The sequence below is a fragment of the Lissotriton helveticus genome, chromosome 3_1, assembly GCF_964261635.1.
Source record: "Lissotriton helveticus chromosome 3_1, aLisHel1.1, whole genome shotgun sequence".
Taxonomy (NCBI): Eukaryota; Metazoa; Chordata; class Amphibia; order Caudata; family Salamandridae; genus Lissotriton; species Lissotriton helveticus.
The window spans coordinates 124,208,649-124,229,062 of NC_136061.1; the positions used below are offsets into that span (position 1 = coordinate 124,208,649).

The 20,414-nt window shown below is 46.1% G+C and overlaps 1 protein-coding gene across 1 annotated transcript in view; it reads right to left on the reverse strand.

Moving 5' to 3' along the window:
• Positions 1-20,414, reverse strand: part of NLK (nemo like kinase) — a 996,575-nt gene that overhangs the window by 462,661 nt on the left and 513,500 nt on the right. Inside the window, exon 4 of the mRNA XM_078679349.1 lies at positions 17,172-17,278. Coding sequence (XP_078535475.1) covers positions 17,172-17,278 — 107 coding nt within the window. The remainder of the gene's footprint in view (positions 1-17,171; positions 17,279-20,414) is intronic.

Consider the following 20,414-nt stretch of genomic DNA (forward strand, 5'->3'; position numbering starts at 1 on the left):
AGACTGACCCAAGTAATATGGAACCTACAGATCGAATCAGAGAGTCTGTCTTCACTCGAGATCCCGCAATCCGCCTGGTCAAAGGCTGTGAAGCGGCAGGTCTGGGCCATTTCGGGCCTTACTCCGCTGCAACACTAACACAACAGCACTGGACGTGTCCTACATCCCAGGGAAAGGCCAACAATACCTACGAGAAGTACTTACAGCCCAGGCTCGCAGGAAAATTCTGTTCATGCGCTCATCGCCCTCAAGGTATCGATCTTTAACTCGACATGGGCCCGAAAGGATGGAGCAGTCTCTTGTAAGTTATGCAACTACCAAAAGGAATCCTGGCTCCATCTACTATGCTGCTGCCCCACACTGGCCAGAGAACGGCATCGGCTGATCCGCCCCGTCTCAGGGTCAAGGGCACAAGGTCCTGCAAGAAGGTCTCGGACTGGTGCTTCTATAAAACAAAAACCTGCATCCTCACGAGAGCGGCGAAGTTCACACACTCAATCAGACAGGCACTTGCTTGCCCTGCCATAGCCCTCGGAACTTGGGGCAGGCAATAAACTCAAACAAAATAATTGCCTTGGCCCCCCGCAGCCCGAGCCTAAAACCAAACAGATGGATTCCGGCAACAAAGAGCCTCCAATGAGGGCCCCGGCTGGGCCCAGCAGCTGAAAAGCTCACTTCCTAAAAGCTAAACTACTGTGACATTTTTGGTACCAGTTCTTTGAAGCATCATTTAGTAAAATGTGTTAATGCATGCTAGTATTTCCAAAAATATTCATAATGGAATATCTGTGTAACTAGTTCAAACAAGATTATGGGAAATATGAAAATAAACACGCTTGGCAAAGCTATTAGTTCTACCATTGTTGGTCAGCATTTTAGTTGTGTTAACGTGTTTCTTGTTTTGACATGGTTTTGGTAAAACTTTCTTTGGGGAGCAGCCGGGCCCTCACCATTATAACAAACACTGGCAAAAAGCAAAATATTTTTTTTAGTCTCAAAAAGCACACATTTCCACAGTAGTCCCTTGCACTGAACAAAACAACTTTTTGTGCTGATATGCTCCTTGTGAAAGAACAGAATGCTGTTACTCACAGTGAAGTCAGCTGATGTATAGATAGAGAGATAGAATTTTAATAAAAACAAAAGGTCTTGGTTAATGCCAGACCTAACTAGAAGTCCAATTCTTAAAGATAATCACAAAAGTACACCTAGTGGTAGACGTTCAAGCATTGGTGCAGACTTATGGCTTTCATAAACTAAGAATTTACAGAAATAAGCGAGGAAATGGTACTCCTAAAAAATGTGTATGTACTGCATTTTAGTACGAGCAGATTTGAGTAGATTTGCTCATTCGAAAATCTGCTTAGTATTTACAAGTTCACTTTTCCTCCATCCCCCTTTTTCTCAACCCTGGAAGTAATTTTACTTCTGTCCTTGTTAGAAGTAAATGTCCAACCTTTATCAGAATGGAAACAGATCAGAGAAGAGCTGGTGAAATACCCTAGAACATGCAAATTATTAGGTTTGCACAAACTCAAAGGCCATTCCAACCCTGAAACTATTGCTTGCCATTACTTTCGGCCTCAATATGTTGGTCTGTGGAAAGGTGGCAAAATAAGTGAATTGCTAGTATTCAAACTCTACTAGTATGAGCCCTGGCATAATTAGAGAGGCTATTGTCCAAGCTCTTATATAATGAGACTGCCACCATAATCTTTTGCTGCACTGTGTGGCAAAAAAGGGACAAGTGGACTTGTTTACATGACAAGTAGACTTATGAAGCCACTTGTCCCATGGACAAGATTTCCACATCCCTGGGCCAAAAGGTGTGAGTTATGGAGCCTGTAGAGCACAGAGCTCACCAGGATTGCTAGACAAGCCCTTATGAGGTATGGGAGCGAAAAGGGGAGTCCATCTACTCAGTGGATTTCAAGACGCCCAGGAACTCCGTAAGGGTGCTAAACATAACTGCCTCAACCCACACTTTGAGAGTTCCGAAATAAGCATTCTTCTAGTGATAGATGAGGGAGTGGAAGAGGAGAGCGAGCATCTCGCTGACCTCTGTCTGCCCAGGAACACAATCAATAAGTACAATGTGTCAACCTCTCCCCTACTCTGAACACAGAGCAGCAACGTTTCTGTTATCAGTTACTGAGGCAGTTCACGTCTCTGTTCTTCCTCACCCCTGGACTCAAACATCTGTGCGTCCATGACATGGACACTGGAGGCAGTCTACGTGGTAAAAATGAGATTTACACATTTTCAGACCAGGTGAGGGCCAGTATCAAGGAGGATATCTCCAAGATGCTGGTGTTAGGAGGTGAGTGAGTCCTTGAAACAGTCCCTGGTCCAGCCCAGTGGTGTTGGTACCCAAGGATGCCACTCCAGAACTTAGGTTCTGTATGGACTGTAGGAGTCTCAATACCTTCACGAAGACTGTTGCACACCCCATTCATCGAGCTCATGAGCTCATGGATAGGCTGGTGGTAGCCAAGTTCCTCAGTACTTTTGATTTAACATCAGGGCACTGGAAGATCGCGATGACAGAAGGCCAAAGAAAGGCCTGCATTCTTAACCCCAGAAGGCCACTTTCAATGTCAGGTGATGCCCTCTGGTTCGAAGAATGCCCCTGTCCGCTTTTAGGGGTTGGTTAACATGGTCCTGGCCGAGAAGGCATTCTGTGCCACCTATCTGGACGACATACCGGTCTACAGCTTTGAGGAACGTCTGTACCACCTCTAGGAGGTGTTTCAGGCCCTGCAGCAGACAGGCCTTACTATCAAGGCCAGTAAATACCAGATAGGGAAAGGTACCATAGTGTATCTGGGCCACATGGTGGGTGGGGGCAAGGTGTTTTAGGCCAAGTTTAAAATTACCCTGGCCCCCTAAAACACAGACTGAAGTGAGGGCCTTCATGGGCATCACAGAATACTATATGAGGTTTGTTAAGCGATATAGCACCATTGTTGCTTCCTCAACAGAGCTGCCTTCTTAAAACCAGCCCAGAGAGGACAGAGGCCTGCCAGAAAGCCTTTGATACCTTCAAGAAGAGGCAATGTGTACAGCACCCGTACTCAAGGCTTCGGACATCTCCATGGAGTTCTTAGTGCAAACGCTTCAGAGCATGGTATAGGGGCTGTTTTAGCACAGTTAAATGAGGAAGGCTTAGACCAACCAGTAGCCTTCATTAGCAGAAGGCTACTTCCACAGGAATAGAGGTGGGGTGCGATTGAAAGGGAGGCCTTTGCTGTGGTCTAGGAACTGAAGAAGCTGAGACCATACCTGGTTTGGACTTCACTTCCTGGTTCAGACAGACGATAAACCCCTCCGATGGCTCATGCAAAGGAGGGTCCAAAATCCCAAACTGTTGAGGTGTTCGATTTCCCTACAGGGAATGAACTTTACAGTGAAACACCGTCCTGGGTCAGACCACACTAATACTGATGGTCTATAAAGGTTCTTCTGCCTTAGTGATGAGAACTCCCCAGGGTTTGGGTATGTCTCCTCACTTTGAGCTGGAGGGTGGTGGGGCAGGGGGGGGCTCAGCTTAGACCAGTCAGCCGTGGGGTGATCTTCTCCCAAACATTGTGCCTCCCTCACTCATTTTTGTGCTGATCTCACTTTTGCTGGCCTTAGGACTCTGTGCACTATACCACTGCTAACCAGTGCTACAGTGCTTGTGCTCTCTCCTCTAAACATGGTAATATTGGCTCACCCCCAGTTGGCATATTTAATTTACTTATAAGTCCCTAGTAAAGTGGTACTACATGTACCCATGGCCTGCAAATTAAATGCTACTAGTGAGCCAGCAGCACCGATTATGCCAACTACTTAAGTATACCTTTAAACAGGTCTCAGACGTCAAGTACCCCACAAGGCTTACCTGTTGCTTGCGAAGTATTCCCATAGAGACGACATGAGCTATCGCCCCCCCTCCCACTCCCCCTGTACCCACCTTACCCCTGTTATGGAGTATACACCAACCGGGATGGAGATGGGACCGGGGAAGAAAGCCATGGATGACGGGGAAAGTGTTCAGAAGACCAGAAGAGAACCACCCTTGGTTTGGAGAAGAACCGCCAACTCCAGCTGGAAGGGAAATAGGGAGACCCTGTATTATCTGGCACAGACAACACCCTATCTAGGTTTACCTCCTACGCACGTTTGGGGTATTGCTTACCTTGTGGAAGGTAGAACCTTGCGTGGAGAAATCATCAGTGATAACAGTAGAAGAAGCAGCGCTCCTGCGCAATGTTCAGGGACTACGCAAACAGCTCCACAAGGATGGTAGTACTAGCTCCAGGGAAACTTAGGCAAAGTAAATGGCAGGCGCACCAGCGCGGTGAATAGGATTCACTGTAAAGCTCTATGGTGTAGTCAGGTAGGTTTAGTCTAACCCCCAACATATTAAGCAAGTAAAAAGAAAACAAGCATGAGCTCCTGCGCGGTCTAAACAAACAAAAACAAGCGCTCCTGCGCTGTGAGTAAATACCCCAAATCGAGACACAAGAGTGTGGTGTCTAGATATAGCACATAAAACAAAGCGCTCCAGCGCAGCGTTTCAGCTATGCCAAATAGTGCTCCAGTGCGGCATTTCGGAAATGTTAATTAGCGCTCCAGCACAGTTTTTCAGAAATGCGAATTAGCGCTCCGGCGCGGCTTTGCAGGAATGCAAATTAGCGCTCCAGAGCGGCTTTGCAGGAATGCAGGCAAGCGCTCCAGCGCGGCGTTTCAACAATACAGAATAGCGCTCCAGCGCGGACTTGGGAGATACCTGTAAGGAGACCCAGCGGGGTAGCAGGCAGGAACACCTAAGTGTCTGCGTTAATCTGAAGCGCTGAACCAGCGGGAACCGCTGTGGTTTATGCAGTTTCCCCCGGGAGCGCTGGGGACACATTGGTGGTTTCCGGTCGTAAGCTAGACCGTAACTCGCCAGCCAACCGGAAGAGAAGCACTGATTCCCGCATGCGCGCAAGAGGTAAACGCGCTGTGGGTATTTGGGAGGTCAGACCCTGGGAACCATGACACAGACCTGCCATTGCAGAGCCTGCCTGTGAAGCTTTAAACTATCCTTTCGACCTGGACAAATAAACCTTTTGCCAGGCACCAACCCACCTTTTTTAATACATACATGTCACCCCTAGGGTAAGCCCTGTACAGTCCAATAGGCAGGGTGCAATGCATTTAAAAAGTAGGACATGCACTTTTAAGTTTAACATGCCTTGGTAGTGAAAACTTTTTAATTCATTTTTCTCGACTGCAAAGTCTCTCCCCCACAGGATAACATTGGAGTTGCCCAAATACTTTTTGAAGTGTAATTTCCAAACAGGAAGACAATACAGTTCATATTTGGTGTCTCTGGAATCACAATTTAAAATCCTAACTTATAGTAATGTTGAAATTTAAATTGCAATTCTGGCATTGACACTTTTAGAAAGTTGGCATTTTCTTGCTTTTGCCTGTCTTTGGTCATAGGATTGGCTTTCTGAATGCCTCCTAGACAGCCACACACAATAGGGAGCTTAGTTGTGCCTGGGTGGGCATCACTGGCAGGATGGGAGGAAGTAGCTGGACACAGACCCACTTACACCTGAACAGGCTGTGTCCTGTCTCTACACAAAGGGCTAAATACCCCCTGCAGTAAATCTGGTGCTAGGGAAGGCAGGATGTCTTGGGACACCAGACTTCGCATCCCAAGCCCTTATCAAATGGATCCTTGACGTAGACGCAAATAGGACCTTGTACCGGAGCCTCGCCGCATCTCGGAACTGATACATCGCTTCAGCAATGCAACTTTGACTTGGATCCACCAACGCTCCGCAAACCAGGATTCAAGGTACTCTGCTCTGCAGGCCTGTGTCCCTGTAGCCAGCCCGAGCTCCATCGCTGTCAGACTGAACTCGCGACTTTGTCCTGGTCCAGCACGACTAGATATCCACAGTTGGCATTTTATGCCTTTTGGCGGTATTTTCTCTAAAAACTTTAAAATTCAATATCTCAGGTTCTACTGATTGGATTTTTGTCATTTTGGTCTTGTTTTATTGATTACATTTTGATCTACTGTCCTAACAATATTGTGGGCTCCTTTTGTGGTGTGTCTTCACTGTGTACTGTTTGAAGTGTTGTAAAAATACTTTACACATTGCCTCTAAGTTAAGCCAAACTGCTGTGTGCCAAACTACCCGCGGGTCAAGCACAAGTTAATTTAGGGTTTGCTTGTGCTTTACCCTGACAAGGATTGTGGTTGCTGTTTAACCAAGGCTCATACCCCAGTCAACCAGTAACCCCATTTCTTACACCGAGACCAACACATATCTAACTCTCAGCCGGCTTACATGTTTGTACCTAGAAATCACCTACAGCTGCCCGAAGTGTGTGGAAAGGGACATAGATTTTTACCACATGTTGTGGCTCTGCCCGCGGATCACAGGGTACCGGTGCGAAGTGACAATGCACCTGCTATAGTAGATAAAGACATCCACACAGATCCTGCACATTCCTTGCTGCACCTGGCAAAATGCACTAAGGCCATCAAATATATGCAACGGTTTTTAGGACGTGCACCCTTATCCTTGCAAAGTGTTGGATAGTGATGGCTTGGAAGTCTGCACTAGCCCGCCACTAGCAGGTTGGCTTAGACATGAAAAAGAGAATTATGCAGAACTAGACGATACAGGAAGCCCAAAAAGAACAGTGCAGTAGGGAGAATTTCTCATAGATTTCACTGCGTCACTATTACGAGGCTTTTTGCGGGTGAACGCCCCCTCTGCATACATTATACCTGACGCAGGTATAATGTAGCGCAGGGGTTTACAAAGTGACGCATCTGCTTAGATGCGTCACTTTGTAAATAGTGCGCATCAGAAGGCATGTTTTACGCCGCCGATGCGTCACAAAAAGTGACACATCAGAAGCGCAAAACTCACGCAAGGCCTCATAAATGCGGCCCAAGACCTTTAAATGTTGGCGCAGGGGCAGCGAACCCACAATACAATCTGGCCAATCACCATTCAACTTTAGGTGCAAGCTGAAGGGTGATTGGCCTTATTTTATTATTTGCTTCTGCCGTTACTCGACGTTGCGCTCGAACGACAGTGCATGCGTTTCCTCTTGTGTTTGCGGCCAGCCCTGGGCATTTTGCTACCATATGTCCTCATTTGCCCTGAAATTAGAGTGCAGTTGTGCCTTTTGTATCGAGGCTGAAGAGCATTCGAGCAGCTCGTACTGGCAGGAGGGCTCTTCCTCTGGAACTGCATGTGAGTGTCTTGTTTAAAAGTGTATACACGCTTATACAGTAAAAGCGTGCACATGCTTTAAAAAGGTCTTTCCTTTTTAGGTCTGCCTCGTGTAACATAGCTGCCAATGTTTCAGATTGCCTATGTGTAACATTTTCATAATGATGCACCAAGAGCTTTTGGATGCAGTATGTTACTTGTTGATTCCTTAATTGTCTCAGCTCCTTGGTTCATTCGTTCCCCTTTTATTCTTTTTTTGGAGGGAAGAGAGAGAGAGTCCAACCACTTTGGAAGGCAGGCAACCCCTTCGCCAGCAATCCTACTGCTGCTGACCACTTCCGCTTGCGGGTAGGAATGCTGCCAGTGGAATGCTGCCAGTGCCTAGCACTTGCTGGCCTGAACTCTCCCAGTCTTAATGATTACGAAGACTATTGCTTTATCCTCATAGAATCGTACAGGCAAGGCAGCCTACAATGGTTGGTTGCCAGCCCTCCACTAAATAATTAACAGATAACGTATGTGACAGGCTTGACAACCGGTGAACAACAGACGCAAAGAAAACCACAGAGTCTAGGGGCAACCCGAAGCAATGCCTGGACATTGGAATTAAGTACAGTAATATACCTAGGAAAACTGAACCACTTCTCAACTCCTAACTGTGATAATCCGGTGAGCAGTTGTACTGCCACCCTGCAAACAGGCTTCATCTGACACCAGCTGTAGGATCTGGAGAGCACCCCAATTACATGATTCTGATCATGACACGGCTGGGAGGGGGATTGACTTGTGCAACTCACTCCTCTTTGGATAAGATCAGCCAATTAACTCCATCAAGAGACTGGTTGATGCTCTGATTAAATGAAGTCACACTGCACACGAGACAGGAATGTCACTCCCTTTTTTCTCTTTTTAGGTCTCGGATTAGGTAGCGCATGCGCTGTCTCGTCAGAGAGATGCTGTATATAGTATAGTGGGGGAAGCTCCGCCCACTTTCCGTCCATGTTTTTTATTTGCTTCAATCAGAAATGCTGCATTTTGATTTGTTTCTGGCTTGTTTGTCCTGACGACCATGTCGTCCTTTTATTCCTTACATGGCTATCAGCCCCTTTACTCTGCAAACTCTTTTGTTCCTCTGCCCCCTCCCCCCCTTCCCTCCCGCAGTCTGTAACTTCTCTGCCCACCCCACTCCCGATCATGCCGTCTTGGAGTCACGCACTTTTGTTTATAATGCAATAGGGCTCGCCAAATACGAGTCCTATTGCATTTAGAAAAGCTTTTTTTCTCGTCTGATTGGCTGGCTGAATTGCGCACTTTATTTTGCCTGACCTGTTCAGCCGGCTAGATTGCGCATGCGTCGTCAGCGCCGAGCTTGAGCCCTGCCTGCTCCCTCTGCCAGCCGAGCCAGCGGGGGTGTGGCCGTACTCTTTGGGGCTGCTGCCCGTGAAGGGCCTCTGCCACCACCTGCAGCTCTACCTGGGGCATGCCCTGGACACCTGTGGGTGGAAGATCCTCTCCAGGGTGCTGTTCAGCGAAAGCGGCGACCCTGAGGACTACTATGAGAGCCTCAGCGAGCTGCGACGGGAGGGCTACGAAGAGGTGCTACAAAGGGCCCAGCGCCAACTGCAGCAGGTGGGCCCCGAAGGGGTGGAGTGGCATACGTGCCGCTACATGGAGAGGGTTTAGCTTAACACGTGTGGGTGTTGTACGAGGGAACATCCTGGTCAGGAATGATGATGAGGCCTGCGTCTGGCAGATTCATGGAGGCTCAGCACTAGAGTGTGTTGGGCTGTAATGCAAGATTAATGTGGCACATAGGTAATTGTTGCAACCTATATACAGAGGAGGGCATCAATGCAAGCATTGGCCATAGCATTTTTTTGTGGCAGTGTTTCGCGCATTAAGTGCGGTGTACTGTGCACGTGTGAGCCAGCTGTGTTGAAATATGACACAAGTTCACAGAGAGTTCTTTTTTGATAGTTAAAGTTGAGTACCCCCCTCAACCCGCCCAGACACGCAGAGTCTCTCTCAACCATGCTGGTCAGTGAATACCACCTTTTTGTTTGAAAACTTTCTACATCAGTTATATCTATTTGTGAATCTCTCTGTTGCTCCTCGGAACAAGGTCTGTGGTATGCAAAATATGTAGAGTCGCGCACTTTATTTTGCCTGTCCTGTCCAGCCGGCTAGATTGCGCATGCGTCGTCCAGCAGACGCTAAACAGTCGCTCCTGCGCTTGTAGCATTGTTTTTTACTGCTCCTCCAGCGCAAGACGGAACACGCAGACTGGTAAGTTTTCAGAGTCCTCTTTAAAAAGTATTAGCCCTCTGTCTCTTTAAGGTGCCAGCGTGCCCCGATTGGACGGCTGGTGGTGGGCGTGACATCATGCCATGCCTGTGTTTTGGCGTGTGGTTAGAGGGAGCCGGGCTGGCAGAAGGGGGCTTGCGTACTGTGCTCTAATGGGCGCGCAAAGTTTTCACTTTTAAACTGGTTCCGTTTAGGAGATAAAGTGCAGAGACATACATACCTAACTCATATGCATCAGGGAATTTGAAAGCTAATGTCATCATGGCCTAACTTTAGGTCATTGAATGCTATTAGTCGATAGCTTGTGATCAGATATCGAGATAGGAAAAAGCCGTTAAGGTCAGGTGCGGGCTCAATAATCTGTCCCGAGGGCCACTTCATGGTGTCGTCTCCACACAACGAACACCTGCCCAAGAAGGGCTAAGGCTTCGATACAGTCAGCAAGCAGACCTGCCAGACGTACAGATTTGGCAAGGCCAGGACCTGCCGCCTGTTTACCGACGCGTCCCTCACCAAGCTCTTTGAGTGCATAATGCTGGCCTACAGGTACTGGCTCCTCTGACATGCAGCGACGTTTCACTCCTTATATTAAAACTCCGTTGACAACACGTTGCATGACATGCTTTTCTGCAACTTTCATTGTGCCATGCATGCTTTTAGTTTCCAATCAGCCTGGGAAAATGGTGGCCGCTTCATTGAAAGGCAATAGGTCTCTCATTTACAAGAGTTTGGCCAATCGGCATTGTAAATGAAAATGCTTTTTATTTATGTGTTAATTAAAAAAAGAAACAGAAATAAAAGGCATTGTCATTTACAATGCCAATAGCTTAAACTCTGATAAATCCGAGACCTATTGAATTGCAAATGCTTGTTTCACATTGGCACTACTGGACACTATTAGCACCAAATTAACGTTCATTTTACCATGTAGGATGACATGAACTAAGAGCATTACCGGTGGTGAGACGTTTTAGCTAAGGGGAGTAGGGGTGGGTTGCAAAATTATGGAATTTTTTACATTTTGAAAGTAAGCAATCGCGCTGCATCATCCTGGCTGTGAAAGCTATCCTCTCTCTAATAGTGGGTAGGGACTTTAATTTGGCTACGGATGTGATGAAAGATAAGTTCCTTTAGGCTTACATAGTCATGACTACACAATAAAAGCGAATGGGCTTCACAGACGCCATGGTGTTGGTCAATGTATGATGGAACTGACGATATCAAGCTATGTAGCCTTTGCGGCTTGTTGTTGGCAGGGGACGGGGCCTCCTAATAGGAGAGGGTCATGTCAAGTGCCACGCGAGACTTCTCTGAAATATGCCTAAACTCCCCTGCTCACCCACTGGTGGTAATATGCTGTTCCGCTGTCTGTGACTAAAGATGATGTCTAACAGGTGTTTATGGTAATTGGAATAGCATTGTTCCATGATCTCGCTGAAACAATATGCCAACTCTTGCACTTCCATGAAGGACTTAAATTGTACAAATTGCTGGGGGGTCCCTAGCTTCCAGTAGTGATTCAGTGGGGGTCCCCAGGAGTCAAAAGTTTGGGAACCACAGGTCTACTGAATAAGACACCTTGCCGGCACTGGAATGTATGTAGAGATAACAGGCTGTAATTACTGCATGGCACATTTATGATGTAAGGTGACTTTACAGTGAATGTTCTTTAAACTCTATAAAGAATCACTGTTGAAAAAGAGGTTGCCACACAGTCTTGTGATGGGTGTTTTTTATCATTAAAGACGACATGCAGGGGAAACAATCACATTGGATAGCCCTGTACAGGGTGCTACTCATTTGATGGATATGTAACCGGTGGAATCCTGTGTTTTATATTCATGGACTAAGGCATATGTCTGTCTGAAGTGTCAGGTGAGCTACCTAGTTGAGGACCAGAAGGTTTCGTTCCAGAAGGAGAGGTTGCCTCTGACCACCAGAAATGATCTGAATTAAGTTTACGCCAGTTAGCACTAATCCAAATGTTAGTGTCAAGTGCTCCTGGCTCGGAGAGGAATTATTCAAGTGTTTGTGACTTCAATGTAGATACTACGATATAGAACATTTGTTCATAATCCTACCCAGCCACAATAGTGGAGTCCTCCCAAAGAGACGTGTTAAAAACATCAGAATGGCTACACTCCCAAAAAATAGAACAAAATAACAAAAAAGATCATGTAAGAAGGCTTGGCTCACTTGAGCATAGTATGGAGTATTGTACAGCAAAATATGTCAGACTGACCAATCGAGCAGGTTCAGTCCTTTGTTCTTGATCTGGAGACAAAATCATCCATTGGTGGAAATCCGTGTGCATGACAAAACGGCAATCAGCACTTTAGTGTTCATAACCTATTCATGTATAAACTAATCGACACTACTGGGAATATCTGCTTCAAATACTGCTGATGCCTTGAAGATAAACTGTAGTCATTTCTAGTTTTAATGCCATAGCCACCTTTAGAGAATCGGCAAAGACGTGAACAGAGCCATCAATTTCTGCCATTATTGCTTTTTCAGCCCGTACACTTTTGTGGTACTGTTTATCTAAATCAAGGGAGCGTTTGTTCGGATAAAGGGAAAATAAACCTAGGCTTAGATGTTCCATGACGTGTCTCCTCCTGAAAACACATGGCTTGGACCTCGAAATTATTTTTAACGGGAGACGGAGAGAGAGGGTTCAAATCCCGTTATTGTGGCCTTTGTATGAACGGCTTGCGACGGCATTTCCTAATCTGAAATGGAACTCCCTTCGTGAATTTTTTGGGTGGCACCAGAATGGAAATGACTAGAGATCTGCTGGAATTAGAGTCAGCTTGTGATCCCAGTTTCTGAAAAAACATTTCCATTGGTTTTCCAATGTACAGCCTCGTGTGCAGTCAGGTGTTTGGCACTATTACATATGCTGTTGGAGACAGTATCTTCTAAGGACCATATACTTCAACTGAAGGCAACACTTACATTCAAATGACCAGAATAATTCCGAGGTAATGTATGACGGGGACAAGTGTCTGAGACAAGTTAGGGTACATGGAAAATGAAAGGCCATGCTTTGGAGAAAAGAGGGTGTAAACTGAAAGGGGTTCTGGTAGGCAGAGTTCAATCAAAACATGGGCAACCAAATCTTCTCTGCCACTACTGCCATGCATTTGAAAAAGGTGCATGGGTAAATATCAAGACACAAAGTAGTATTCTGGTATCTCTATAAGAGTTAGGGTTTTATTTTGCTGTGTTGATAAACTCATATCGAAATATTCTAAAATAATGAGCTATTAAGGAATATATAGGCAGTTCTATTTCTGCCTGTATCTGTAAACTCGAAGATTGATTCTGAAAATCTATATATGTGGATGATGGCATGAGTAGAGTTTGGGATGAGCTTGCCTTGTAGCAAGAGAGAATTACAAGGCAGGACACAGTAGTGGGAGAGAATACTGGTTTCAATATGTCATCTGAGAACAATGTATATCTCAAAACATTTAGAAATCCCTTTTAATATCCAACTGGTAGAACCGTGGCTGGGCTCTACCGCTCAGTAACGCATACAATGTTTTTACTAGTCCGCTGCATTGTGGTTCTCTAATTTGTGGATCTCGATATTTCAATGTGCATGAATCTAGAAAACAGAAAGCCCAGCCCAGTGTGCAGTCCATGTTATAGTAAGGTGCATGGACAGTAATCCAGCAAATCTGTAGTTAACTGCACTACAAACCCCAAACACTGCTCTCCCACCACTAGACTACCAACTCACATTATCAACTCACCAGTATACATACAACATTCCAGCAATGCACTAACTCCCTGCAACACTACGATACTTTCTTCCAGCACTGCTTTACCACTTTAAAACCGCATTGCGAGCCCTCAGTGCTATTCCACCGCTGCATCATCATAGCTGCACTACACCACCTCTTAACAATAGACACACAGTACCCACTGCCAGTGACACATTATCAAAGCCGAACCACCCAACCAGCCATGCGCTAATACCAAACGTTATCATTCTCACAGCATTGTTTAGCAATATATGCTACCTTCCCTGATAGGAGCAGAACTATAACTTTGCTCCTCCAAAAAAGGATTCACCGGTTGAGGATGATTTTATTTTTTACCCGCCTGAGGAAAGTGACGTTTTAAAACTTATGGAAGCAGTCAAATCCGGTTCTCCCCTGGATCTGATTCCCCCGAAGCTGTTACTGCGAGGGAAGGAAGCCATTGTACCGGTTCTTACTAATCTGCTGAAGAGGTCGTTCAGTTCAGGGCAGGTTCCTAGCAATTGGAAACACGCTATGGTGGTGCAACTGCTAAAGAAACCATCGCTAGACCCAGCGCTTCGGAAAACCTTAGACCTTTATCTTTGCTTCCCTATTTTGCAAAAATTGCTGAGAAATATCTTAATGTCGAATTGACTACCTTATTGAAGAAAAACAGGTTCCCCATGAAACCCAATTGGGATTCAGGGCGCTTCACAGCACAAAATCGGCCGTTGCTCCTGAGGCTCTAAAAATAGCAGCTGACTAGGAGAGGACGACGGCATTGATTTTGTTGGACCTGAGTGAGGTATTTGATATGGTCTCCCACGGCCTCTGTTGGAACGTCTGTGGGAGGCCAGTGTCACAGACGGCACATGGGAGTGGATCAAGCACTTCTTGCAGAATAGATACTTCCAGGTCCTACAAAGTCCCTTTTAAGTCTGAGGTGTGTCTGCTGACTCGAGGGGTACCACAGGGCTCGGCCCTCAGCCCAACTTTATTTAATCTGTACATGCGCCCTCCCTCAGACATTTTGCTGAAACATGGGGTGAAACTGGTGTCATATGATGATGACACTCAGTTGCTTGTTACACTGGAGAAAAGGATGCAGAAGCTGCACCTAATTTTCCTGAGTGATCTTGGGAACTGGATGAAGTTCAGCTGCTTGCAACTTAATGCAGGAGAGACGGAGGTGATGGTGGTTGGTAAATATCCCTCCGTATGGTCACACTTGTGGTGGCAGGAGGAATTGGGTCCAACACTAACTCCCAAAGTCAAGGTAAAAAATCTGGAAGTCTGGTTTAACAACACTGTATAGTTTGCACAGCATGATTTGGCTCTCTAAGATTGTTGCGCAAAATCTTAGATATACTGCCATTAGATGCTAAAAAGACCATTGTGCAAGCCCTTGTCACGTCTCGTCTGGACTACTGCAACGTCCTCTCTCTGGGGGTCACAAAAAGTAATTTGTACATCTTACAGAAGGTCCAAAATGTAGCTGCCCGGGTGATATTGAATATCCCGAGGCAGGCGTCGGTGGGGGTAGCCTTGAGAGAACTACACTGGCTTCCGGTACAGGCCAGAATCACCTGTAAGGCTTTGTGCTTCTGCCACAGGATTGTCAACGAGAAAGGGCCGAGGTACCTGCGCCCACTACTCACTGCGTACAGACTCACTCGGAACCTTATGTCTATGGGCACTGCTAAATTGGTAGTACCTTAGGTCCGTAAAGCACGATCAGAAGGTAGATCCTTTGGTTTTCTTGCGGCTAAGGCTTGGAATAACCTATTGAATTGTAGATCCACCCACCTGAAACAATATTTCGTAAAAAACTAAAAACCTGGTTCTTTCAAGTACCCCCTGTGGACTGGTGTTAGTATTTGGGCTACAGGGCTTCTCGCATATCAGGATCAAGGGCCTGGGGGGTTGGGGGTAAGGGCTCAGTGGTAATGGTCTGTGGTGTCCTAGTGCAGGGACACTCCGTTGGAGTAACCAGGTGCTTTATAAGCTTAATAATAATAATAACTGCCAGCAGCACACTACCAAACCCGGCATCACTCTACCCTTCCATTGCTCTGGTTTACCAACCCTCAAAACTGCCCTACAATCCCCAATCCTAACACAAATGCACTTCCACCAGATTGCAGTAAACCCTAAGCACACAACCATTTTACCAAACTTTCCTCTCAATTTTAAATCTCCTATTCGTGTTGCACTACTAAAACACAGCAATGAAAACCTACTATGAACCATACATCCACAGGGAAAAGTGCAGTGTCACTCCTCACCACTCAAAGCTACAATTCCAACAATGGTGGAGCAGGCTGAATTCATCTGGGATGAAAGTGCCACTTGAGGCTCCGCGGGTCCATGGGGCCGAAAGGTATGCACTACAGGTCCACCAAGGTAAATGTGAAGATTTACAGCACAGCCTCCTTGAAAGCCTCAACCTGCTGTGGACTTTACAATGGCCAGTGAAGCGCTGAGAATCAGCTTCATATTAGGAATCCGGTCCAAAAAAGGCGGCAAAGCCAGTGCCGGGTTTCCGGAATGCAGACTGTGATGATACCACTCCTAAGGGGGGGCATCTGGACCCAAGAGAGACTTGTTTACTTTTCCTATGCGTTTTCAACCTGTCATGCAGCTTTGCATTCAACTTACCGGAATAGCGCAACGTGGACCGGGACCCGGCTTGGGCCAAGCTCCCTGCGTTTAGTGACGTGGAATTAGGCTTTTTGTTCCTTGGTGGCACTGGCTAGCATCAGGGAGCATGCGTCAGAGGACATGAAGTCATGTTTGGAGCTCAGGCACCACGGGCAGACGGTGTCCTAATTAGTGACGGGCATCTGCTTTGGACACGTGCAGCATGGTTCGGCTCCTGTCATCAGCGGCTGCTCTAGGCTCATGGCGGTCCTGGGCAGGGAGCGTAGGTAGGGGGCCCCGGAAGGGGGGGGGGGCCGGGCTGGGGACCGGGGTGAGGGTGTTTGGAAGTGGAACAGAGCCGGAGGCCGCCAAATCCCTGCCAGGGGCCACCACGCAAATATGTATCCATCCTCAGAGGATCATTATATTAAGGATATATATTGGCGTGGCGGCCCCTGGGGTTTGGCGGCCCTGTGCAGGTGCACAGCTTGCACATGCCTAAGGCCGCCCCTGCTGTCATTTTCAGTGGAGACATCCATGCACACTGCATAACCGAAAGGCTTCGGGGAGAACTGAACTCCAAAAGAGCAGAGGTCCAGGTCACATCAAACAGTGCAGATGATTAGGAACTGGCGTCAGCGTATAGGGGTGCGCTCAGAGGCGAGACTGGGTCTTGAGTGAGTCTCATGGCGCCACCTACCAGCACACAGGAGCTATTGCAAGACTTTATAAGGCATCTGAGAGAATCTGTGGTTAAAAGCACCCATCACAAAAAGAGTAAACAATGACAACCATTAAACACGATTTGACGTGTACTACCCAGCTGGAATGAAGGCTGAATAGTGCCAAGTCTGCACATTTAAAAGGCACGGATAATGCATTACTTAAGCCTTTGCCTTACATTTCAAAGTGTCACGAACAAAATTAAAACAATATGTAAAACGTTTACTCAAAATTTACACTGACATAACCAGGAGACATTGTGACAACATAAGAAGCAGAAAGGTAAAGAAAAATAGATGGAGAGAGAGGCTGAGGGAGGACACAGTAAATAGACATCGTCATATTGCACCCAAATGACAAAAAAGCTTTTTTGCCAGGAAGTACAGCACAGCATTACCACAGATAAGAAAAATACAATTCTGAAGGAGAAAATAAATCTAATTATGGCAAAGAGGCGGTTCAGCCATTTTCTACATGCATCTTCATACGTAAAAGGGTCATATATGGTAATACCTACCTCTTAAAATCTGGTAGAGAAAAACTTTGACGTGATCAGAGCTGAGAGGTTGAGGGGATACTATAATTTTGTGGAGGTCACTCTGCATCAATTCTGTGACAACGTATCTTAAAATTGTTTGTTAAGGAAAAGGCGGAATTCTGGTACACATTAGAGCAACACCAACATGCAACCGTCATTCTCCATAAAGTCTAAAAGCGCAAAATGAGTTTACAACAAAACAATGTTACAACAGTACCATCTACAGGACTCGCACAGAATTGAAATTTGTATCTCCATACCCTCATTTTAATTAACAAGCTAGGTAACTGAAGAGGCTAGTACGGATTGTATATTAAACAAAAACATTTACTGGGAATGATTCCCGGAGGTGGGGAGCTCGGATTTTTCATGAGTTCGGATTTCACAGGCGGAAATCACCTCTTCTTGCCACCTGCAACACTCAGTTACGGCTGTTCTCCGTTGCTCGATGCCTCGGAACATGTGCCCCCTATCCGAAGAATCCTTCTGCTGGATGAGCGCGTCTGCTGTAGAATTGTCAAGATGGTATTTCGTACGCCATACTTTAAGCACCCTAGTCCCTTTCTTTTTGTGTTAGTGTCACTGTAGAGTTTAGCCTTCATGCTTTCGATAAATAAAGAAATGTTGCAAACAAAAAAACACATTTGTTGGTTTGAGGAAATGTGTTGCAGATTTTCAACGGTCACAGAATGTCACAACTTGTTCATCCTGGCTTACGCTTTACTTTTAATAAAACAAAACTAGTTCATTTACATGGTTAAGAAATGTTATTATTTCTCTCGTTTTAAAACAGTGGCAAGATGGCTTTTCTACTTAGGACGGGTCAAACATGTCATAATTTTAAATCTTAGAGAAAATAATTGTATATCATTTCCTGAATACACAGACAAACGTTGGCAAAATCAATAGGTCTGGATTTGTGATACTAATTTGTTTTTATATATTTTTTTATTGCTAGAATATGTCACTGAAAAATTAAAAAAAGAAAACATGACACTGCCTAAACGTGGAGGCCCTCGGTTGTAATAAAAACTCTACATGTAAGAAATAGGTGTTTTCTCTCAAGTATGTGCTCTCAGAAAAGGTATAGAAACCCTCTTCACATTGAATAGACTTCATAGGAAATTCGGATTCTTATTGACAAAAAGAAAAGAAAAGTTCCTATTGAATTTGAATTACTGCTTCCTGAAAACAGTTTGAACACACAAGGATGACTACAAAAATAAAAACAATACAGAATGATAAGAGGGCGGCCCTGGCACAGTAAATTGTTGGTACACTATCTATGTTATTGTTGTGCACTTCATTTAAGTACATATGCAGAGGTGATCAAGGAGCGGATAAGACGTAAGCAATTTTACGATGCCCTGAAAAATGTGCTAATGGAGAGTCTGGCAAACGGATATCTGTGTCTGATAAAGATTTTGAAGAATTAGACACCAATACCCTTTTGGGAAAATACATTTTCAGTACTGAAACACTTTGTTAGATTTCCAGAGTTTGAATAAAGGGATGATGCAGCACCTTATGTTCTTTTTCCGCAAAATCCCCCATAGCCCCACCCCCTTCTGTGCTTTTGAAAAAGAGCAAAGGTTTCAACTTCTTCTGAAGCTGCATTAAGTTGTAGAAAATGCCAGACAGTTGTCCTTTCACTTATCTAATTTGAAGCCACACAATTGACCGACATCGCATGAAAGTGTAAGTATCCACTTTAAAACCTCTGCTCGTGGCCTGGCCAAGGCCTACACAGGAACTCCTGTGCACAGGACTATCTCTCGCCCCCATTGCCCTGTCCATGGGGACCCAGACTTCCCCCCACCCCTAAGAGTCTGGTGGTCCAGGCTTCAACCACTAGGATAAATACCGGTGCGTTCCCTACCACATCCCTGGATAAGGAATCTAAAATGCTGGATATCTTCGGAAAGAGGATGTTTCTCTTCCACCGGACTGGTACTTCCGTGCCTACTGAGCCATCATTCCTACATTGTGTGAGATACGCTTCTGCAAACGCTGGCTATGGTCTCGGAGGAGGCCCATAGTCTCCCAAGGTTTCGCAGATTGGAGAATGCAGCAAAGTACACAATCAGATGCAGATCGGATACGACCGACTCGCTAGACTGAGCCCTTGCTTCCATAGTGGCGTTCCAGCGTCACAGCTGGCTGTGGACAACTGGCTTTTCTGAGGATTTCTAGACATCCCATATGAACATGCCCTTGGATGGAACTTGCCTTTTTGTCAAAAAAGCGGATTTGGCTTCTGAGCGTTTCAAAGAAGACCCCACTGGGTCCCTGGGGTTCACCATGGCCCCGGACAGCAGCATTCCTGCTCCCCCCCTTTCCGTGGCTTCAGTAGGGGCTATCAGCCATGTCCTTTCCCCCCCCCCCCAGTCAGCAAGGCCAGGAGTCATCTCATTCTTTTCGTGGCTTCAGACGCAGCTCCCACACGCCTTGTGGGAACCAAGGCCAGAAGTCGACTCAACCCAATGGGCAGCTCCCGACAGGAGCTACTTCCAAGCATCTTTAGTTTGCCCTCCTACTATCAGGAGCACCGATTGGTGGCAGGATTCGACACCACCTGCCCCAATGGCAGGAAATCACTTCTGGCAAATCGGTGCTACAGATTGTCCACTGGGAATAGGCCCTGCCTTTCCAACAGACCCGCAACCTTTGCCATTGTCCAACTATCGACTGATGGAAGATCACCTCTCACGACAAGTATTCACACTTCTGGCCAAAGGAGCTTTTGAGAAGGTGCCAGCAGCAGAAGTTGGTTGTGGCTGCTAATCTCGCTAATTTCTGGTTTTGAAAAAAGATGGAGACTTCTTATCCTAGACCGACACCCTCTCAACTACCTCCTGAAAAAGGAAACATTCAAAATGCTCACTTTGGCTCAGGGGCTGTCTGCACTCGCTCCTGGAGACTGAATGGTAGCACTGGACTTGAAGGATGCCTATCGCCGCAGCCTCATCCTGCCTGCCCACAGGCATTACGTGCAGTTCATAGAAAGCCAAGAGCATTATAAGTTCGCTGCGATCTCCTTTGGCCTTATCAGCACCCCTCGAGTATTTACCAAAATGATGACGGTGGTTGCAGCGCATCTGCAGAAGTCAGTGGTTCCAGCCTTGCCTTATCTCGACAACTGGCTGTAGAAGACTAAATCGCCCTAGGCCGTTGTCTTTCACCTCCAGACTATGGTGGACCTCCTGCATACTCTGAGGTTCA